The sequence below is a fragment of the Carcharhinus amblyrhynchos genome, chromosome 30 (genome assembly GCF_965287045.1).
Source record: "Carcharhinus amblyrhynchos chromosome 30, sCarAmb.v2.hapA, whole genome shotgun sequence".
NCBI lineage: Eukaryota > Metazoa > Chordata > Chondrichthyes > Carcharhiniformes > Carcharhinidae > Carcharhinus > Carcharhinus amblyrhynchos.
In genome coordinates, this window is record NC_137353.1 from 8,907,792 (window position 1) to 8,928,909 (window position 21,118).

The 21,118-nt window shown below is 46.7% G+C and overlaps 1 protein-coding gene across 1 annotated transcript in view; it reads left to right on the plus strand.

The window, feature by feature from the left end:
* Positions 1–9,170, plus strand: part of plekhn1 (pleckstrin homology domain containing, family N member 1) — a 51,318-nt gene extending 42,148 nt beyond the window's left edge. Inside the window, exons 15-17 of the mRNA XM_080215077.1 lie at positions 1,029–1,077; positions 5,708–5,761; positions 8,194–9,170. Coding sequence (XP_080071203.1) covers positions 1,029–1,077; positions 5,708–5,761; positions 8,194–8,420 — 330 coding nt within the window. The 3' untranslated portion in view covers positions 8,421–9,170. The remainder of the gene's footprint in view (positions 1–1,028; positions 1,078–5,707; positions 5,762–8,193) is intronic.
* The last annotated feature ends 11,948 nt before the right edge of the window (positions 9,171–21,118 follow it).

Below are 21,118 nucleotides of genomic sequence, written 5' to 3' on the forward strand. Positions count from 1 at the left end.
CTAAGTGCTGAATTGGCTGGAAAACTGGTGTAATTCACTTTGTTTTTTTTTCAGTGGGAGTTCAGACTCAAATCTCCCACACTCTGAGCAATGTAGAGGCCACAATCTATCATTAAAAGCTCGGGGGAGGCGGGGCCTATTCTTGCCAGAGGCTGACGGTTCCAGAATTCTGCACATGCGCAGTGGGCCAGATCTGTCAGCTTGCCGTTCTGCTGGCCAGCTCGCTCGCTGGCTAGCCTGGGACCCTCGCAATGCTGCCCCCCCTCCCCTCCCCGTCTGACAGCACCCTCCCCTCCATTCACAGGCCAGTCCCAAACGTCCCATCCTGGAGCACCCTGAACTCCAGTTCACCACCCACCCCCTCCCTTCAGCAGTGACAATCCCCACCCCCCACGGGAGCCAAACCTTCCCCTCCATGGCTGTCCACCCCCTCCCCAGCCCACCACGATCACTGGCCTCCCTTCAGGCCTGACCGATCTCCATGTGGCAGCAAGGCCGCCCCCCCCCCCCAATTACCACCTAGGCTCCTCCCCCATGGCAAGTGGTCAGTGCCAAGGTGCCCTCTGAGTATGAGTACTTTGCCCCTTGGGCAGTGCCAGGGGTGCAGGCTGGCACTGCCAGGGTGCCCATGCCCAGGGGACACCAGCCTCCACCACTCGACCCCCCCCCCCCCCCCCCACTTCAGGGTCTCTCACTACTTCTTTGAACGTGGGGAGCTAGTTTCAACCCTGCTGGAGTGAAATTGTACTGGAGGGGTGGGAGATGTTAGTGGGCTTGGAGAATTCAGTCCGGGGGCCCGATAATCACTTTTCAGTAACATTGAAACAAGATTTCGGTCGCTTACCTGCTGGCTTCCTGCGTGGTTTTGCCCACGCACGATTCACCCCGCACACCGTGCTAAAAGATTAGCGAGGCGCGATGGGAGAATTGCGCCCCCCACCCCTGTATATTCAAGTTCATCATTTAAAGAAGCTATATTTTCAAGCCGTACAGTGTTACTGTTCTGAATAATCCTTCCTCTTTTGCAGGAAGTATCGAGGGGAGGAACCACTGAGCCCCCTGTCCAATATTCAAAAGGTACTTAATCCTTTTTTTCAAAACAAAAATAGTTTAACCCCAAGGAAGTGGCTGTTACCCCCAATAGGATGGAGATGGTCAAGTAGTCTGCCTACATCAATAGTCAAGGCTGGTTGATGGTGGTATTGTCACTGGATTAGTAATCCAGAGACCCGGGCTAAAGCTCTGAGGACAAGGGTTCAAATCCCACCAAGGCAGCTGGTGGAATTTAAATTCAATTAATCTGAAACCAAAAGTCTCAGTGAGCTACTGATTGTTCTTAAAGAAAATAATCTCCCTGGTTCACTGATGTTGATTACTGAAGGGAATCTGCCATCGGGCCTACGTGACGTGTGAGTCCAGGCCTATACAATGCGGTTGACTCTAACTGCCTTCTGAAATGGCCGCTCAGTTGTCAAGGCAACAAAGGGCTGGCTTCGCCAGTGATGCCTATATTCCAAGATCAAGTTGCAGCTCTGCCAATGACCAAGAGGTGGGGATCTCTGCCTGATCAGGCACGAAGCTGCCATCCATCTCAAATGTCTTTCATTATTTCTCAGAAACCCTACAGTAGAGAAGGAGGCCATTCGGCCCATTGAGGTTTCACCAACCCGCCGAAACAAGACTCTACCTAAAGCCCATTCACCTGTCCTATCCATGTAACCACGTACATTCATCATGGCCAATCCACCTAACCTACACATCTTTGGACATTAAGGGACAATATAGCATGGCCAATCCATCTAACCTACACATCTTTGCACACCAAGGGGCAATTTACCATGGCCAATCCACCTAACCTTCACATCTTTGGACATTAAGGGGCAATATAGCATGGCCAATCCATCTAACCTACACATCTTTGCACAGCAAGGGGCAATTTACCATGGCCAATCCACCTAACCTACACATCTTTGGACATTAAGGGGCAATATAGCATGGCCAATCCATCTAACCTACACATCTTTGCACAGCAAGGGGCAATTTACCATGGCCGATCCACCTAACCTACACATCTTTGGACATTAAGGGGCAATATAGCATGGCCAATCCATCTAACCTACACATCTTTGGAGTGTGGAAGGAAACCGGAGCAACTGGAGGAAACCCACACAGACATGGAGAGAACACACACAGAGTGACCCAAGGCCAGAATTGAACCCGGGTCTTGCCGCTGTGAGACAGCAGCGCTAACCACTGCGCCACCATATAGGCACATTCCAGAGTGGGACGTTTCGCGTAGACTTGAAACATTGGCTCTATTCTCTCCCTATAGATGCTGTCAGACCTGCTGAGATACTCCAGCATTTTCTGTTTTTGAATCTACGGGTTGGTGGCGGGGGGGGGGAAGGGGAGGAATTATGAGAAGAAACATTCTCCAGGTGCTAGTTTCAGGTTTAGCAGTTCGTGTAAAGTCTTGTAAGAGAGAGTTTGGTGCAGTTAGGTAAGACTGTGTGAATTGGCTGCACAGTTCATAACAAAATATCTTCCTGATCCAAGTAAATCCAACTAAATGATTTTTAATCTCGCCTTAAGTTGCCTTTTGCCATTGTTGCTGTTTAGGGTGGCTTATCGATACCGGGGAGAAAAGACTCATTCAGTTGTGTTCTTGTGGAATTTATAGTTGAATGAAGATCAAAGAGTTTAGTCAGTGGTGTTGATCTAATACCTGTGCTGTATGGAGCAGGCTGACAGCACATTCCCAAGGCGTGGCATGACTCACAGTCAGATATCAGTTTGCCCGAGCAAAAGCAGACAGGAATGGTGACCTTAACTCCAGACCTGCTCCACTAACAGGAAAATCAACTCAGATCTTTATCATCTGTATTTGCCCTTGACCTCCAGCTCTGACTCCTCCCCTGCCTGGCAGTCTAGCTCAGTCCATACTCTCAAAACTATTGATTCCAGCTCTGGATGTCGTTTTTTTTTTAAAATTTGTTCCCAGGATGTGAGCAAGGCTAATGTTTATTGCCCATCCCTAATTGCCCCTGGGGACTTGGTGGTGGACCGCCGCCTTGAACAGCTGTAGTGGCCCACCCACTCTACCCTTTCCTGGCTGTCTCTCGCTAGGCCTTAGCCTCGCTAGGTTCCCACCTTGGGCAACCTTTCTCCTGAACAGAGGTGATGAGGCTCTGCGTTGTGTTAGAGAGGATTTGCTGTCCACACTTGGGCCCATAGACTGACAACATTTCAACAGGAGAATTTATGGCTCACAAAGCACTTGGAGAGATGTGCAAATTGCTATATAAATGCAGGTTTGCTCCTCTCACCAATATTCCATTACTACGTACAGATAGGAACACAATCCTCTTTTCATGTGAGGAAGGGTTTTACCAGGACGAGGTCATTCCAAATTCCATTGACCTCAGCGGGTCTGGAAAATCCTGTTGGTGGGAAGGGCTGTAGAATTCCTTCTTTTGGAAACAAACAGGGTCCAACTCTTGGCATCAGCCATTTTCCCTACCTCGCCATTCACCCCTCACCCTGCCACCCCCCCCCATGCCCACCAATTCCATAAGCATATTCTGAAAAGTACCGTTTCTTACAAAAGGCAAATTTAAGTCAATCATATTGCTTTGTGTTTCTTTCCCAATGGCATTATTTCCTGATCTAACATCTGGACGACCAGGCTTTGAGTCACAGCACGCGCAGGGCTGCAACTGTTAGTCCGCGCGTAAAGATTTATTCCACGTTGCCATCAAACTGCATACAATGCCAGCTTCTTTTTATTCATTCATGGGATGGGGTTCATGTGGTTAGCACTGCTGCCACACAGCGCCAGGGACCCGGGTTCGATTGTGGACCTGGGTCACTCACTGTTTGCGTGGAGTCTGCGTGAATTTCCTCCGGGAGCTCTGGTTTCCTCCCACAGTCCAAAGATGTGCAGGTTAGGTTGATTGGCCGTGCTAAATTGCCCCTAAGTTTCAAGGATTAGCAGAGTAAATGTGTGGGCTTATGGGGATAGGGCCTGGGTGGAATTGTGGTGGGTGCGGACTCAATGGGCCAAATGGCCTCCTTCTGCACTCTTATGATTCTGTGATGTGGGCGTCACTGGCTGGGCATTTATTGCCCCTTCCTGAGGGCAGTTAGGAGTCAACCACATTGGATGTGGTTTGGAGTCACGTGCAGGTCAGGTAAAGACAGCAGATTTCCCTCCCTAAAGGACATTGGTGAACCAGAAGGGTTTTTATGAAATGATTTTGTGGTCACCGTTAGACTTTTAATCCTAGATTTTATTGAATTCCAATCTCACCCTCTGCCATTGTGGGATTTGAACCCGGGTCCACAGAGCATTTCCCAGGGTCTCTGGATTACTAGTCCAGTAACGATATCACTGCCTCCCCAATGCCAGCAAGGTCTCAGTGTCTGGTTTAGGAATTCTCCAGAACAGAGACATGAGAAGTCCTTCCCAAATGTGCAGACTTGTAAAACTGCAGTAGAATAAAGGTGTGAGAAAATGCAAGCATCAGTGTAGCTTTCTTTAGAATTTCAGAGTCAAGGAGTTCAAGAATCACAATTGGCCACACGTCGGGCAACCTCAGCGCAGCTTCTCCATTACTGAACTAAAACATATCGCAAATATAGCCCAAAGCAAAATATCATAGATGCTGGAAATCTGAAATCAAAACAAGAAATGCTCAGGGAAATGGGGTGGAGATTCCTTGGCCATTTATGCCATCTAGTTCACCAATCCCATCCTGCCGCAGTGAATGGGGGTTTGGCTGAGCGCCAAATTCTCTGTCCTCTCTGCCAGAGGCAGTGGGCCACGAACGGCCGGAGAACCCTGGCCAACATTTCAGGATCAACAACCTTCCATCTGAACTGGGAAAAGTTATGGCTGTGACAAGTTTGAAGCAAGTGAAAAGTGGCGAGGAGGATGGAGAAAGGGGGGAAAAAACAAAAGGGAATGGCTGAGCTCGGGAGAGAAGGTCGATGTTCATGATTCTGCCATTCACATCTCCACTAAACACACGGGGGTAAATCCTCTGCTCAGGTTGACGGACCATTTAAAGGTCGATTGACCTCAGGTGGAAATTTCCGGTCTCGGGGCAGATGTGACTAGAAAGTCCTGGCCATCTTTTTGTTTCTTTGCCAGTTCTGCTAGCGGTCACTTCCACCATCAACCCTTTTTTGTCGTTTAATCTCTCCTGTCCCAGTTAAGAGACATGATGTGGGTATGCCAGCGTTGGACTGGCGTAAACACAGTAAAAAGTCTGACAACACCAGGTTTTAGTCCAACCTATTTATTTGATAATATACTGAGTATATTATCAAATAAATAGGTTGGACTAAAACCTGGTGTTGTCAGACTTTTTACCCAGTTAAGAGAAGCAGGTTACAAAAGACTGGATTGTGCAATTTATGGAGCACGGCCGGAATTCTCCCATCCCATCCGCCACTAGAATATCAGCCGGTGGATTGCGGAGAGTATGAAACGGTCGGGCAGGAGTTTCCAGCTTTTAGACCAGCGTAGCCAGAGAATTCCACTCAAAGTTTCAATTAGTGATCAAAACCAGTTACTGCTCATTACAAGCAAGAGAATAAAAATGAACAGAGATGATATTAGAATATAACATCGTTAACTTTTAATTGTTAGTGCTTCAGACTTGGGATGAAACAACTTAGCATGTTTTCTCTCTCCTTTTTCCAGATGACTGCTCTGAATATTATGCAATTTTGCAACTTTTAGACAGCTACCAAGAAGGTGACTTGTTCTCTATATTATCATATAGCCAATACATCTATATTGAAAGTCTCTTTTAGTCATGTTGTCAAAGGTCTCATTAAGCCATAGTGACTGCAAGGCTCAAGTTTCATTCACGGTCTAACCAAACCAGTTGGCGGCCTCAGTTGGGTTGACCCTCCACTGTTAGAAATGGGTACAGTCTTCCTAATCCATGATTCCAGTTCAGGGGTAGATATGGGGAATGATTCTGTCATCCTGGAGCTGGAGCACCAGGCCAGAATATTGTTACTGTGTGTGTGTGTGTGTGTGTGTGTGTGTGTGTGGAGTTTGCACATTTGCCCCATGTCTGTTTGGGTTTCCTTCTGTTTCCTCCCACAGTCCAAAGATGTGCGGGTTAGGTTGATTGGCTATGCTAAATTGCCCCTTAGTGTGAGGGGGGATTAGCTAAGTTTAATAGATGGGGTTAGAGGAACCAGGACAGCATGGTGGTTAAGTGGTTAACGCTGCTGGCTCACAGTGCCAGGGATCTGGGTTCGATTCCGGTCTCAGGTCAATATCTGTGTGGAGTTTGCACATTCTCCCTGTGTTTGCATAGGTTTCCTCTGGGTGCTCTGGTCTCCTCCCACAGTCCAAAGATGTGCAGGTTAGGTGGTTTGGCGCTGCTCAATTGACCCTGGTGTCAGGGGGATTAATAGGGTAAATATGTGGAGTTATGGGAATAGGGCTGGTATCATGGTCAGTGTAGATTCAATTGGCCGAATGGCCTCTTCTGTACTGCCAGGATTCTATGATCTTACTGAATGGCAGAGCACACTCAAAGGGCCTGCTCCTATGTTCCTATTGGCTAACTCTGCTGGAACAAGGCAAAAACACCAGCTAAGGAAGACTGAGACTTTATCTTGGACAAAACACAGCTTCCTGCCAGCATGGTGCAATCATCCATGTGCTTTTCAGGGTGGTTTAATCTGCACCAGTTGCTGACTAACCTAACACAGTGAAGAAATAAGCTGAGCTTTTGTAGGCCCAAGAAAAGCCTCAGGATTTTGCTGTGCAGAAATATTGTAAAGAGGTGAAGAGTTCACACAGAATTCCTTTCAGCAGGAGTGATTTGAGACCGGTTCACACCCTGTCTGAATATGTCAAGCATCTCTGTACATTAATCGTTGCAGAGTGTAATTATAGAGCCTTTGTTTTTCTCGCAATGGTGCACAGGCTGAGTCTGACGGGATTTGTGTCACTGCGCTGACATTGTGTTTGTGAGGAATGAGATAGGGCAGGACCCATCTGAGGTCTAGACTTGTGGCCATGGAGGTTTAGACTGTTCCAAAGTGGGCAAACACGAATAAAACCAAGTAGAGGGTGTGGAGAAGGTTTACCAGGAAGTTGTCTGGTCTGGAGAGCTTTGGCTTTGAGGAGAGGTTGGATAAACTTAGATTGTTTTCACTGGAAGCTGAGGGGGGGGGCAACCTGACAGAGGTCTACAAAATTCTGAGAGGCATATATATGAGGAGAGATAGATGATGTATGAGGAAAGATTGACTAGGTTAGGATTGTTTTCACTGGAGTTCAGATGAATGAGGGGAGAATCTCATAGAGACTTATAAAATTCTAACAGGATTAAGCAGGGTAGATGCAGGGAGGATGGTGGGGGAGTCCAGAACCAGGGTCACAGTCTGAAGATTCAGGGTAGACCATTTAGGATGGAGGTGAGAAGACATTTCTTCACCCAGAGAGTGGTGAGCCTGTGGAATTCATTACCACAGGAAGTAGTTGATGCCAAAACATTGAATGTATTCAAGAGGCAGCTGGATATAGCACTTGGGGCGAATGGGATCAAAGGTTATGGCGAAAAAGCAGGATTAGGCTATTGAGTTGGACGATCAGCCATGATCATAATGAATGGCAGAGTGGGCTGAAAGGGCCAAATGGCCTCCTCTGGCTCCTGTGTTTCTATACTTAGAGTGGAGAGTCAGAGGTTTTTTCTGGGGTGGAAGGGTTGACCACAAGAGGGCACAGGTTTAAGGTGAAAGAAGGAAGGTTTAGGGGAGATTGTTTTTCAAACAGAGGGTGGTGGGTGCTTGGAATGCGCTGCTAGTGGGGGGATAGTGGAAGCAGACACGTTAGCAACATTCAAGGTACATCTTGATTGATACATGAATAGGAGGCAAAGAGTCACCCAGACTCTCAATGTTGGTCCTACTCTCTCTCTCCACGGATGCCGTCAGACCTGCTGAGTCAGAGTTACTTTTACCAAGGTTTGTCTTCAGGAGATGTTTATTCCTGGACAAGATCCAAAATGGTTGGAGAACTATTTAACAAAGTATCCATATTAGAGGCAGTGATGTGCATGAAATCTCAGCTGACATTTTAAATTACGTTGTGAGGAAAATTTCTGTGAAAAAGCATGTGGCAACTACAGCCGTTTAACTCTGTGACCTTTTCCCCCACAGGCAAGAACATAAGTTGGTACAGCGATGACAGCAGATATTCCTTAACGTCATCGGAACACACCTACGCAGAGCTGGAGAGCGTCCCAGATGACTCTGACTATGCTTTTTGGGGTTTTGACTTTAAGCAACAAGATATTCCGCATCTTCCTGCCCCGACGCTTCTGAAGCTACGTCAGCGAGGGATCGTCGATCCACGGCTGCAGGGGAAGTTGCACAGATGGTCATGAATACCTTCTCGGAACTTGTGCGTTCTTGGAAAACTCTCCCATTTTGAAGGTGGAATGGGATGTGCCAATACTGACTTGTGATTGTGGCTGCCTTCTAACATCAATGCTGCCAAACTTCAAGGAGAGGTTCAGAGAACCTTTTTTTTCTTGAACCGTTTCTTTGCTCCTCCATCACAACCCCTCCCGCACACACCCCCAGAAGTGGACATTGTTGAGTTGGGGAAAACATGACCTGGAGGGAGAAACAATTTCTGGCTATCTGGATAAGGATGGATTGTCCGTCCACGCTCTCCCCAGGGATGGAAAATTCCAGTTGAGGTCAACGGACCTCTTGCACAGTCCACGTCCCATCAGCTACGATTCTTGTGGCAGGTGTGATGGGAGAATTCCACCTTTGGCCATTCATCTCCCCTTGGGAAAGTGTTTACTTGAGTTTTGCAACCTGTGATTCTGGGCCAGATTAAACATAAAAAACAGTTACAATATTTGTGAAATAATTCCTGATGTGAGCCGGTCTTGCATCATTCTCGCCATATTGTTATTATTCATATTTTTAATAATATTTCTATTTGCTTTGTTTCATGCATTTTATGTAAAGATGTGTAATAGGTCACTCTGATAGTCCTAACTGACAACTTTTATTCTAATAACTTGTCTGAAGTGTGTGTTTGTAACAAATGATGTATAATTATTACGTGTATTGTAATTTTTTTATAATGATCCATTTCAATGAAGCTTCCTGCGACATTATTATTTGTGTCAGATGTCTTTTTTTTGTGAATCCAGCCTATGACAAGGGTGTAGCTAGGTTCTAAAGCTAGGGGACAGCGAGCACATAAAGGTGCCACGATGCATATTCAGTTGAAGAACACCCCGTTGAAAAGGCGCCACTTTTGAAGAATGTGCTCGGGGAATGGTCGCTCCCCCTTTTTAGCTACGCCACTGACCTAATGATAGAGGAGAATAAGAACATAAGAACTAGGAGCAGGAATAGGCCAGCTGCTCCCTCAAGCCTGTTCCGCCATTCAGTAAGATCATGGCTGATCTTTTCATGGACCCACTTACCCACCCGCTCACCATAACCTTTAATTCCTTCACGGTTCAAAAATCTATTTATCCTTGCCTTAAAAATATTCCAGTGAAGTGGTAAGTGCCTGGAACTCGCTGGCGGGGGAGGTAGTGGAAGCAGATACGGTAGTGGCTTTTAAGGAGCATCTTAACAAATATATGAATAGGTTGGGAATAGTTCTCAGAAGGTAGGGGGCTTTAGTTAAGTTGGGCAGTATGGTTGCTGCAGGCCTGTTCCTGTGCTGTAGTTTTCTTTGTTCTTTGAGGTAGCCTCAACTGCTTCACTGGGCAGGGAATTACACAGATTCACAACCCTTTGTGTGAAGAAGTTCCTCCTCAACTCAGTCCTAAATCTGCTCCCCCTTTATTTTGAGGCTATGTCCCCTAGTTCTAGTTTTACTTGCCAGTGGAAACAGCTTCCCTGCTTCTATCTTATCTATTTCCTTTCATAATCTTATGTTTCTATGAGATCTCCCCTCATGAGTATAGCCCCAGTCTACTCAATGTCTTCATAAGCCAAGCCTCTCAACCCTGGAATCAATTTAGTGAATCTCCTTTGCAGCCCCTCCAGTGCCAGTATATCCTTTCTCAAGTAAGGAGACTTAAACTGTACACAGTTCTATTCTGAGGCTAAGAAACCCACGCAGACATGGAGAGAACGTGCAGATTCCAAGCAGGCAGTGACCCAAGCCAGGAACCGAACCCAGGTCCCTGGCACTGTGACAGAGCCTTGCTAACCATTATGCCACTCTAATTTCACCCACGCTGTTGCAGATGATCCAATAATAACACATTGCTCACAGTTAATTGTAGGGAGTATTACGTCTACGCCACCAACTGGGCCTGATTCTCAGTTAGTGAATTGGAACGACTTCATTCATTCCTGGTTTCTAGTCAAATAAGCTCTCGTATTCTGTGGGAGTGCCACCGTTGCTGAGGCCTGGGTCAGCAGTGTGAGACAATACCCACACGTGCCTGGGTGATTTCACCTCAAGCACCCAGAAAGCTCAACCACCATCCAGGGCAAGTTAGGCCATTTGATTAGTACCCCTGTCCATCACTTTGACTTGGAAATATATCTTTGATTTATTATTGTCGCATGTATTAACATACAGTGAAAAGTATTGTTTCTTGCGCACTACGCAGGCAAAGCATACCGTTCATAGAGAAGGAAACGAAGGAGTGCAGAATGTAGTGTTACTGTCATAGCCAGGGTGTAAAGATCAACTTAATGCAAAGTAGGTCCGTTCAAAAGTCTGACACCAGCAGGGAAGGAGCTGCTCTTGAGCCGGTTGGTATGCGATCTCAGACTTTTCTATCTTTTTCCCAAAGGAAGAAGGTAGAAGAGAGAATGTCCAGGGTGCGTGGGGTCCTTAATTTGCCAAGGCAGCGGGAAGTGTAGACAGAGTCAATGGATGGTTTCGCCATTCCATCACAGTCACTGGGTCAAAATCCTGGAATTACCTCCCTAACGGCATTGTGTGTCAACCAGACATGTGAACTGCAGCGATTCAAGAAGGCAGCTCACCACCACCTTCTCAAGGGCAACTAGGGATGGGCAATAAATGCTGGTCTACTCAGCGACGCCCATGTCTCATGAATGAATAAAAACGCATTCACCCCCTTCACCACGCAGTGGCAACAACAGTGTGCACCAACTATAGGATTCACTGCACCAACTCACCAAAGCTCCTTCAAAAGCCTTTTCCAGACCTGTGACCACTACCACCTGGAAGGCCAAGGGCAGCAGATACATGGGAACAACACAGCCTGCAAGTTCCCCTCCAAGTCCCACACCATCCTGACTTGGAAATGTATCGCTGTTCCTTCAAAATCCTGGAACCCCCCCTCCCCAACTATATAACTACACAATGTTATAAAACAAGGACAGTTAGTGATGGGAAAAATGTGTTGATCTTCCAATGGACAAGATTAAAAAGCTAAGGGCAATTTACTTTTAGCACCTGGGGTGTATGTGCTGCTGACAAGGCCAGCATTTGTTGACCCTCTGAATTGTCTTGAGGGCAGTTAGGAATCAATCACATTGCTGTGGGTCCAGAGTGACATGTAGGCCAGACCGGGTAAGGATGGCAGATTCCCTTCCCTAAAGAGCATTGGTTCACAGTTGAGATTTAATGACAGTAGCTTTAATGTTACCATTACTGGTCACCAGTCGGGCGGCACAGTGGATAGCACTGCTGCCTCACAGTGCCAGGGACCCTGGCCTCAGGTCACTGTCTATGTGGAGTTTACATATTCTCCTCGCGTCTACATAGGTTTCTTCTGGGTGCTCTGGTTTCCTCCCACACTCCAAAGATGGGAAGATTAGGTCGATTGGCCATGCTAAATTGTCCCGTAGTGTCGGGGGGATTAGGACTGTAAATATGTGGGGTTACAGAGGTGGGGCCCGGGTGGGATTGTTATTGGTTAAGGCTCAATGGGCCGAATGGCCTTCTTCTGCACTGTAGATTCTATACTGAGACTAGCTTTAAGTTCAAGATCTACTTTTCACCCAGTTGAACCTTAATCCCACCAATAGCCTCAATGGGATTTGAAGCATTGCCCCCCCCCCCCCAACTCCAACCCCACTGCGCCCCCCCCAGCATTAACCTGGAGCTCATTACTGGTTCATACCTCACTATTGCCTCCCCCATCTCTTTCTGCTACATGACCTGCCTTTCACCTCAAATGATGATGGATTTGTTGCAGCATCTTCTAAGGTCTGATGGTCACAGTGATCCCTGGCAGGACTGTCGTATGAGGAGAGATTGAGGCGACTGGGCCTGCAGTCACTCGAGTTCAGAAAAATGAGAGGGGATCTCATCAAAACGTATAAACCCCTGACAGGGCTGTGCACACTGGATGCAGGGATATTGTTCCCTCTGGGTGGGGGAATAGGACGAGGGATCACAGCCTCGGGATGCAGGGTAGGTCATTTAGGACTGAGATGAGGAGAAACCTCTTCACTCAGAGGGTGGTGAATCTGTGGGATTCTCTACCACAGAAAGATGTGGAGACTGAGTTACTCAACTTCCTAAAGAAGGAAATAGGTAGATTTAAAGTTTATTTATTAATCACAAATAGTTTACATTAAAGTTAAAGTTTATTTATTAGTCACAAATAAAGCTTACATTAACACTGCAATGAAGTTACTGTGAAAACTTTACAACTTTACTTTAAGGAGACACCTTAGACATTTCCCTGAAAGGTTGAAGGAGTGGCTGTTTACAAATACGGTAATGAATGATCCCTCCCTTTGCTAATTCATGAGTGATTTCCGGCACAGGGCAGCCTGTGCTCTTTAAGAGTTATTTATAACCAGCTTTATAAAGAGTATACATGTCACCAGCTTGTCCAGATAATACAGTCAATGACAGCTGTGTGTGGGAATCATGCGTAAATGGATAAGTTGGTCCTCAAGCAAATTCATTACATGGAATGAAACTGAAACTTTCTCTTGCGCAGGGATTCCTCTGAATGAACCTTATCGAGGGTTCCAAAGTTCTTGTGGGGCAAATAATCACACAGCAATACTTTCCGATTCCCCAGACAAGTGGGGGGGCAAAGGGCACTGGTTCAGGATTGCTAAATTCAAGATCAAGACCAGGAGATATTTCTTCATTCAGGTGATGAGCAATAACTAACGCAGACTGTCAGCAAGGAACCAGGACCCGGAGCCATTCTGAGGAGTCAGGGGGACATTAAGGTTTGGGGTTCAAGGCTTTGTTCCCCCTTCGCTACCTTGCGATCTCTAAAGTGGTTTGTTTTGCTGTTTTATTAAGGAACCAAAAGCCATTTGAGGATTTATTTCATAGAATTACACAACACCAGGAGAGGCCATTCAGCTCATTGTGTTCATGCTAGCTCTTTGAGAGAGCTACTCCATCATATATTCATAGAACCCCTGACAGTGCAGAAGGAGGCAAATAAGCCTACCGAGTCTGCACCGACCATAATCCCACCCAGGCCCTATTCCCACAACCCCATCCATTTACCCTAGTTAGCCCCCCTGACACAAAGGGACAACTTAGCATCCACCTAACCCCACCTCTTGACTATGGGAGGAAAATGGAGCACCTGGAGGAAACCCACGCCGACATGGAGAGAATGTGCAAATTCCATACAGATCCAAGCAGGGAATTGAAGCCGGGTCCTTGGCACCGTGAGGATCAGTGCTAACCACTGTGCCACTGTGACGCCCCCATGGTCAGTCCTAATACTTTACCGCTTTCCAGCAAATATTTCCTTTTCATGTATAGATCCCATTCCCCTATCCACTTCCATCGGCCTTCCGGACACTGCAGGACAGATCACACCAACACATTACTCACAAAGAATTCCTACAGTTGCCTTTCATTCTTTTGCTAATTTCCTCCTGTGATCCTCTGTTTCCTGATCCTCCTCAGCCTCAGGACTCAGGCTTCTTCAATAATATTACCAACTTGTTGTTGGTCATCAGTTCCTACTGCATTTGGGCTCACAATTAAAAAGGGCCTTGTATTTACCAGGTGGCATGGACAAGTTGGGCCGAATGGCCTGTTTCCATGCTGTAAACCTCTATGATTACATAGCACCTTCTCACATCTTCAGGATATGCCAAAGCTCTTCCTGACTACTGGTTTCTGAAGTGCAGTCATTGTTTCTAGAGGCAAATGTGTCAGTTACCCTGTGCATAGATTCATTGAAAGCCCTACAGAGTAGAAGAGGCCATTTGGCCCATCTCGTCTGCACCAACAACAATCCCATCCAGGCCCTATCCCCGTAACCCCATATATTTACCCCGCTAATCTATGCATCCCAAGACACTAAGGGGCAATTTAGCATGGCCAATGCTAACCCGCACATCTTTGGACTGTAGGGGGAAACAGGAGCACCCGGAGGGAACCCACGCAGACATGGGGAGAACGTGCAGACTCTGCACAGACAGTCGAGAATCAAACTCAGGTCTCTGGAGCTGTGAGTAAGCGATGTTAACCACTGTGCCACCCATGTGCGGGGCCATCCCCCTAATCCCACACATTTACCATCCCTCTAACCTAGTGACCGAGTGTACACAACACAGAAGCTGTGTATGCTCCACTTGACCCCTCCTATTCAGGCTTGTCCAATGTATGGTCCATGGGCGACAGTCTGGACCACCCTGCCTCTCTATTTGGCCTCATGGTGTCTCTACATAAAATACAGGTCAGTGGCATTGACATGGCTTCAAGAAGCTCTCCTCCAATCAGATAATTTCTCTCCTGCATTAGTGGCTGATTGGCCTATCAGCAGCAAACATGGGAACAGAGTGGTCTCTGATTGGATGGCAGTGATGAGTGTGAAGGTGAGTGCCTTTTCACAGTGTGTACTCTCTCTACAGTTTTGGCTGCTCTCCCTTTCTCTCTCTCTTGTCCTCCCACACAGGGCCCCACCTTCGAAAGGAGCACAGAGGTCAAAATAGCGAAGAGGCCTAGGGGCTGTGAGGAATGGAGGTTATAGCAACAGTGCCCTGCCCGGTCTCCCACCCCAGACAGCTGCAGTCTCAGACTGGGCGTGGAGTGAGGAAGCCCATCTTAGCACCTTCACAGCTATCCCGAATTCCTTCTGAGGTAAAGTGTCAGAATCTTCCGGATCCAGGCGGCTCGTAGTATGTGAGTCTGTGTGAGTGGCATTTGAGAGTCACCCACATTGTTGTGGTCCTGGAGTCACATGTAGGCCAGACTGGGTAAGGACTGCAGATTTCCTTCCCTAAAGGACATTAGTGAACCGGATGGGTTTTTCTGACAATTAGCAATGACTTCATGATCATCATGTGGATATGCAGACATTGAACTAGGGTGGGCACAGTAAGAAGTCTCACAACACCAGGTTAAAGTCCAGCAGGTTTATTTGGTAGCCTGATGAAGGGGCAGCACTCTGAAAACTTGTGCTAACAAATAAAGCATTGGACTTTAACCTGGTGTGGTGAGACTTCTTACTGTTTATGGTCATCATCCAGCCTTTTATTCAATTCAAATATCAAACCTAGTGACAACACCCACTATGCCACTGACTGGAACAGCACGGTGGCACAGTAGTTAGACCTGCTGCCTCACGTTGCCAGGGATCCGCATTCGATTCCCAACTTGGGTCACTGTGCGAAGTCTGCATGTTCTCCCCGTGTCTGCGTGGGTTTCCTCCAGGTGCTCTAATGTCCTCCCATACTCTGGAAGGTGTGCAGGTTAGGTGTATTGGTCATGCTAAATTCTCCCTCAGTGTACTCAATCCAGAGTTTGGCAACTAGGGGATTTTCACAGTAACTTCATTGCTGTGTTAATATAAGCCTGCTTGTGACACTAACAAGTAAACTTTTCGTTTTAAACTTTAGCCTCTGAGTCTGTGTGAGTGAGTGAATCTGTGAGTGAGGCTGTGTGTGTGAGTGAGCCTGTGAGTGATTCCATGAGGGAAGGAGTGGGTCTGTGTGAGTGAATTTGTATGAGTGAGTGAGTGAGTCTGTGAATGAGTGAATCAGTGTGAGTCTGTGAATGAGTGAATCAGTGTGAGTCTATGAGAGTGAGAGCACTGGCACTGGGTGAGAGGCAGACACACACGCGCCCTCCCCTTCCTCCTCCTCCCCCCTCCCCAAAAGCCTCTACACAAAGCTGGCCAGGGGAGAAGGAAAATCCAGGCAGAAAGGTTACGAGCTTCTGCCAGCACTTTTGTATGAATTCCACCGAGGCCAACTGGGACAGTGTGCCAGTAGAGGTGAACACAAGGTCAGTGTTAGTTAAACCCAACACCTCAGCACAGCCCAGTCCCCACTCCTTCCCTGGTGACTGGACTTGGGGCCTAGTCTGTCTCTCTCCAGCGCTGCTTCTTAAACAAAATGGTAAAACAAGTTTTATTGGCTAGCTCCTCTATTCAGCACCTCTGTACGGTCATTTTCATTAATTACTTATAATTATCAATTTATTTCTTTGAGTTTTTTTTGATATTTATGTTGAAAGCTGGGTCAAATATTTCCTTTTCAAAATTCAAATCATCGGCCACTTAATAAAAAATTGAAATGTGGTCTCTCCCGCGAAAATGTTGTGGACAAAATTACTCCAATCTTGTCTCTCTCAAATACTACTTCAGCGTCTCCTTGAATACAATGGCAGCTCGGTGGTTAGTACAGCTGCCTCACAGTGCCAGGGACCCAGATTCAATCCTAGCCTCTGGCCACACTGCCTGTGTGGAGTTTGCATGTTCTCCCCGTATCTGCGTGGGTTTCCTCTGGGTGCTCTAGTTTCCTCCCACAGTCCAAAGATTGCTCCCAATGATGGCAAAGTCCAGAGCTAGAGGTCATAGTTTGAGGATAAGGGGGTAAACCTTTTAGAACTGAGGTGAGAAGAAATTTCTTCACCCAGAGGGTGGTGAATGTGTGGAATTCACTCCCACACAAAGTAGTCGAGGCCAAAATGCTGTCTGATTATAGGAAGAAATTAGATATCATTCTTGGGACTAAAGGGATCAAGGGATAGCGGGGGGGGGAAGAGGGGAGCAGGATATTGAATTTGATGATCAGCCATGATTGAAATAAATGGGGGAGTAGGCTTGAAGGGCCAAATGGTCTCCTCCTACTTCTAGTTTCTATGTTTCTATGTGTTAGATTGATTAGCGATGCTAAGTTAGCCCTTTGTGTCAGGGGGATTAGCAGTGCAAATACATGAGGTTACAGGGATAGAGTTGGATTATTGTCAGTGCAGGCTTGATGGGCTGAATGGCTTCCTCTGCATTGTAGGAATTCTACGATCTCTACTGTTCATGTCAACCACTCCCTCTGGTAGCAACTTCCACACACTCATCATTCTTTGGATGAAGAAGTTGATTTTGATTTCCCCATTGGATTTCTTGATGATTCCATATCGACAATGTCTAATTTATGTTCTTCCCCAACAAGAGGAAATCTTCTCTCCGTATCCACTCCATCAAAGCCTTTCCGAATGTTAAAGACATCTATTAGGTCATCCCCCCAAGCCACCTTTTTCCAAGGTGGAGAAGACTGATGGGGTATTTCTATTCTGGTTATGGGAAGAAGGTTGACTATTCTCACTGGCGTGCTTTCAGTAAGATCACCTTATAAATCCCCCAGAATGGACAGATCGAGCTTCCAGTTAAACTGGAGTTAGAGGAGACTCGTGTGAGACAGAATAGACCAGCTGGGATGAATGGCCTTTTTTAACTCATCCCTAATCGGACAGAGGGCATTTAAGAGTCAACCATGAAGTGACCACAATTCCAGATTTTTATTCAAATTAAATTTCACCATCTGCCATGGATTCAAACTTAGATAATCAAAGCATTACCCTGGTCTCTGGGTTAGTAGTCCAGTGACAATACCATTGTACCACCATCTCCCCTTCCTATGCTATAAGTTCTATGTTACATGACCGCTGAAGGATGATCCCTCTAATTCTTTTCCCAGGTTCCTTTATATTGATCACTGTTTATAGTGTAATCTTAATATTGGTAACATTCCTGCTTCAACCCCAAACCCTGGATTTATATCTCCTTTTACCTCTTCCATGTTTACCAGCCAGGGTCCAAAACATTCATTCCAGGTTAAGCAGCGTTTCACTTGCACCTCTTTCAATTTGGTCTATTACATTCACTGCTCCCAATGTGGTATCTCAGAGAGACCAAGCGCAGACTGGAAGATGGCTTTGCTGAGTGCCTTCAGTCCGTGCGCAGTCAGGACCCTGACATTGGCTTGTTTGCCATTTTAACACACAATCCTGCTCCCATGCCCACGTGTCTGTCCTTGGCCTGCTGCAATGTTCCAGTGAAGCTGAACGCAAACTGGAGGAACAGCATCTTATCCTCCAGCTGGGCACTTTACAGCCTTCCAGCCTCAACATCCAATTCATCAACTTCAACTGATTAGCTCCACCCCACCTCAATCCCTTTGTTTTCATTTTATTTAATTTTAAACTGTTCTCTACCTTTTATTTCTTCATTGTCTCTTTATTTTTCTTCCCGCCCCCCTAACCTTACCCCCTGTTTTATCCCCCTTTCTGTACTTTTCTCCTCCTTTGCTTCCTCTTTCCTCCTTTTTCTCAATTATCCAGCTGTTGGTAGGCCTTATGAGGAAAGGTTGAGGGAGCTGGGGCTTTTCTCTTTAGAGCGGAGGAGGATGAGAGGTAACTTAATAGAGGTTCTTAAAATGATGAGAGAGGTTCCCACCCATCTCTTTCCCACCCACCCCCCACACCCTCCCCCCTATCTTCATCTGTCACAGTTTACCCTCTAATTTCAGCTTCTGTGCTGTTTGGCCATTCACACCTTCTATTCTCTCTATGGGCTGCCATTAGCAGCCTTTCCCATGGTTTTTGCACCTATGAGTCACCTTCCATTCCCTCCCCCTGCAGTGTAAATATCTCCCACTTTCTCTGCCTTTTAGCTTTGACAAAGAGTCATCTGGACTTGAAATGTCAGCTCTTTTCTCTCCTTACAGATGCTGCCAGACCTGCTAAGATTTTCCAGCATTTTCTCTTTTGGTTTTACACCTCTGGAGAGCTTTATCCCGCCCTCTGACCTTGATACCTAATTACATTTAATATTGCACCTCTGGCCCTCTGTTCCAGACACACTCTACTCTAACCTGTGTGATCGTTTCGTAATTTTAAACACTTCGATTTATCCTTGAACTTAATTTACCTAATAAGAAAAAGATTCAATTTTTTTAACCTATTTGCCTTATGAGGATAGGTTGAGGGAGCTCGGTCTTTTCTCCCTGGAGGGACAAAGGATGAGAGGCGACCTGATAGAGGTTTGTAAGACGTTGAGAGGTATAGATCGGGTGGATTCTGAGAGGCTATTTCCCAGAGCTGAAATGGTCGCTACGAGAGGACATAGGTTTAAGGTGCTGGGGAGTAGGTACAGAGAAGATGTCAGGGGTAAGTTTTTCACTCAGAGGGTGGTGAGTGAGTGGAATCGGCTGCCGTCAGTGGTGGTGGAGGCGCACCCGTTGAGGTCTTTTAAGAGACTTCTGGATGAGTACGTGGGATTTAATGGGATTGAGGGTTCTCGATAGACCTGGTAGGTAGGGATATGATCAGTGCAACTTGTGGGCCGAAGGGCCTGTTTGTGCTGTAGTGTTCTATGTTCTGTGTTCTATACCAGGAAACATCCTTGTGATACTACATCATGCTCTCTATAACGCTTCAACTTCCTTTCTGTGGGGCATAATCCAAATTATGCCCCACAAAACACACCCTTCTGACTCCCCTGATGAAGGAGCAATGCTCCAAAAGCTCGTGATTCCAAATAAACTTGTTGGACCTTAACCTGGTGTTGTGAGACCTCTTACTGTGCACCTCTCACACAGGCCTTATTAAGGTTTCATGTAGACTCCTCAATACTTTGTGACTTTTGTAATCTGAACCTTGTGATACAATCTAGAATACCGTTAGCTAGCTTTTTAGCAGCATCCAAGTGAGTTGCTCCATTTGATGTCCTGCGTCCTTATATGGGTAAAATGGGTATAGGCCAAACGCAGGCAATTGGAATAGCTTAGTGGTCAAATCTGGGCAGCATGGACAAGTTGGGCCGAAGGGCCTGTTTCCATGCTGTAAACATCTGACTGTATTAGCCTGTATAATGAACTCAGATCTCAGAGTAAATTACAATATCAATAAGGCTTATTTTCCCCTCGCTTTAACAGCAAGAAGAAATGTAACAGTTTGGTTTATCACAGCATTTGCTTGCACCCGTGTCTTTTATTTCTCCTTATGTGTGACAAAATTAGCATCGAGGTCAGACCCTCCTGTCAGAAACACGTCTAAATGTCTCCTCTCACCCCTCAGCCTTGCTTCCAAGTGTTCCCCACTGAGCTTCAGTCTGTCGCCAAGTTTGTTGCCGCACCGTTAGCTGTGTCTGAGTTGGCAGCACAGGATCGGGGCGTTCATTAGTTCCAGAGTCACCCCAGGCACTTGAGTGCAAGGTATAGGCTAATGTGTAAGCGCAGTGCTGTGGGAGTGCAGGAATGTCAGAGGTGCTGAGATAGTACAGCCAACTCTCCAACTCCTCTCTCGTGGTGGGGGGAGTAAAAGATTTCAACACTGCAGATGCTGCAAATCTGAAATAAAACAGAAAGCTTTGGAAATTCTCAGCAGGTCCGGGAGCATCTGTGGAGAGATAAATAGAGAGAACTGCTGGATATTTCCCGAGCTGCCCACCGTGGGGATTGCAGCAGGTGGAACAGAATATTCGGCAGGCCATTTAAAGGTCCGTTGAGTTTGGGCAGGAATTTCTGGTGTTGGGGTGCGCGTAACCGGAGAATCTTGCCCTAGGTTTCAAATCTGGATGACCTTTCATTGGGAGGGTAAACTGTCTCCACAGATACGGGCCAGACCTGATGAGTTCATAGAACCCCTACACTCCAGGAAAGGCCATTCTGCTCTTCGAGTCCACACCGACTCTCTAACAGAGTATCTTACCCAGGCTCTATCTCCTGCACCTACTGCGTAACTCCACACATCTACCATGGCTAAGCCCACCTAACCCACATATTTTGGGACACTAAGGGCCAATTTATCGAGGCCAATCCACCTCCTTGAATTGTGGGAGGAAGCCGGAGCACCCGGAGGAAACCCACGCAGACACGGGGAGAACGTGCAGACTCCGCACAG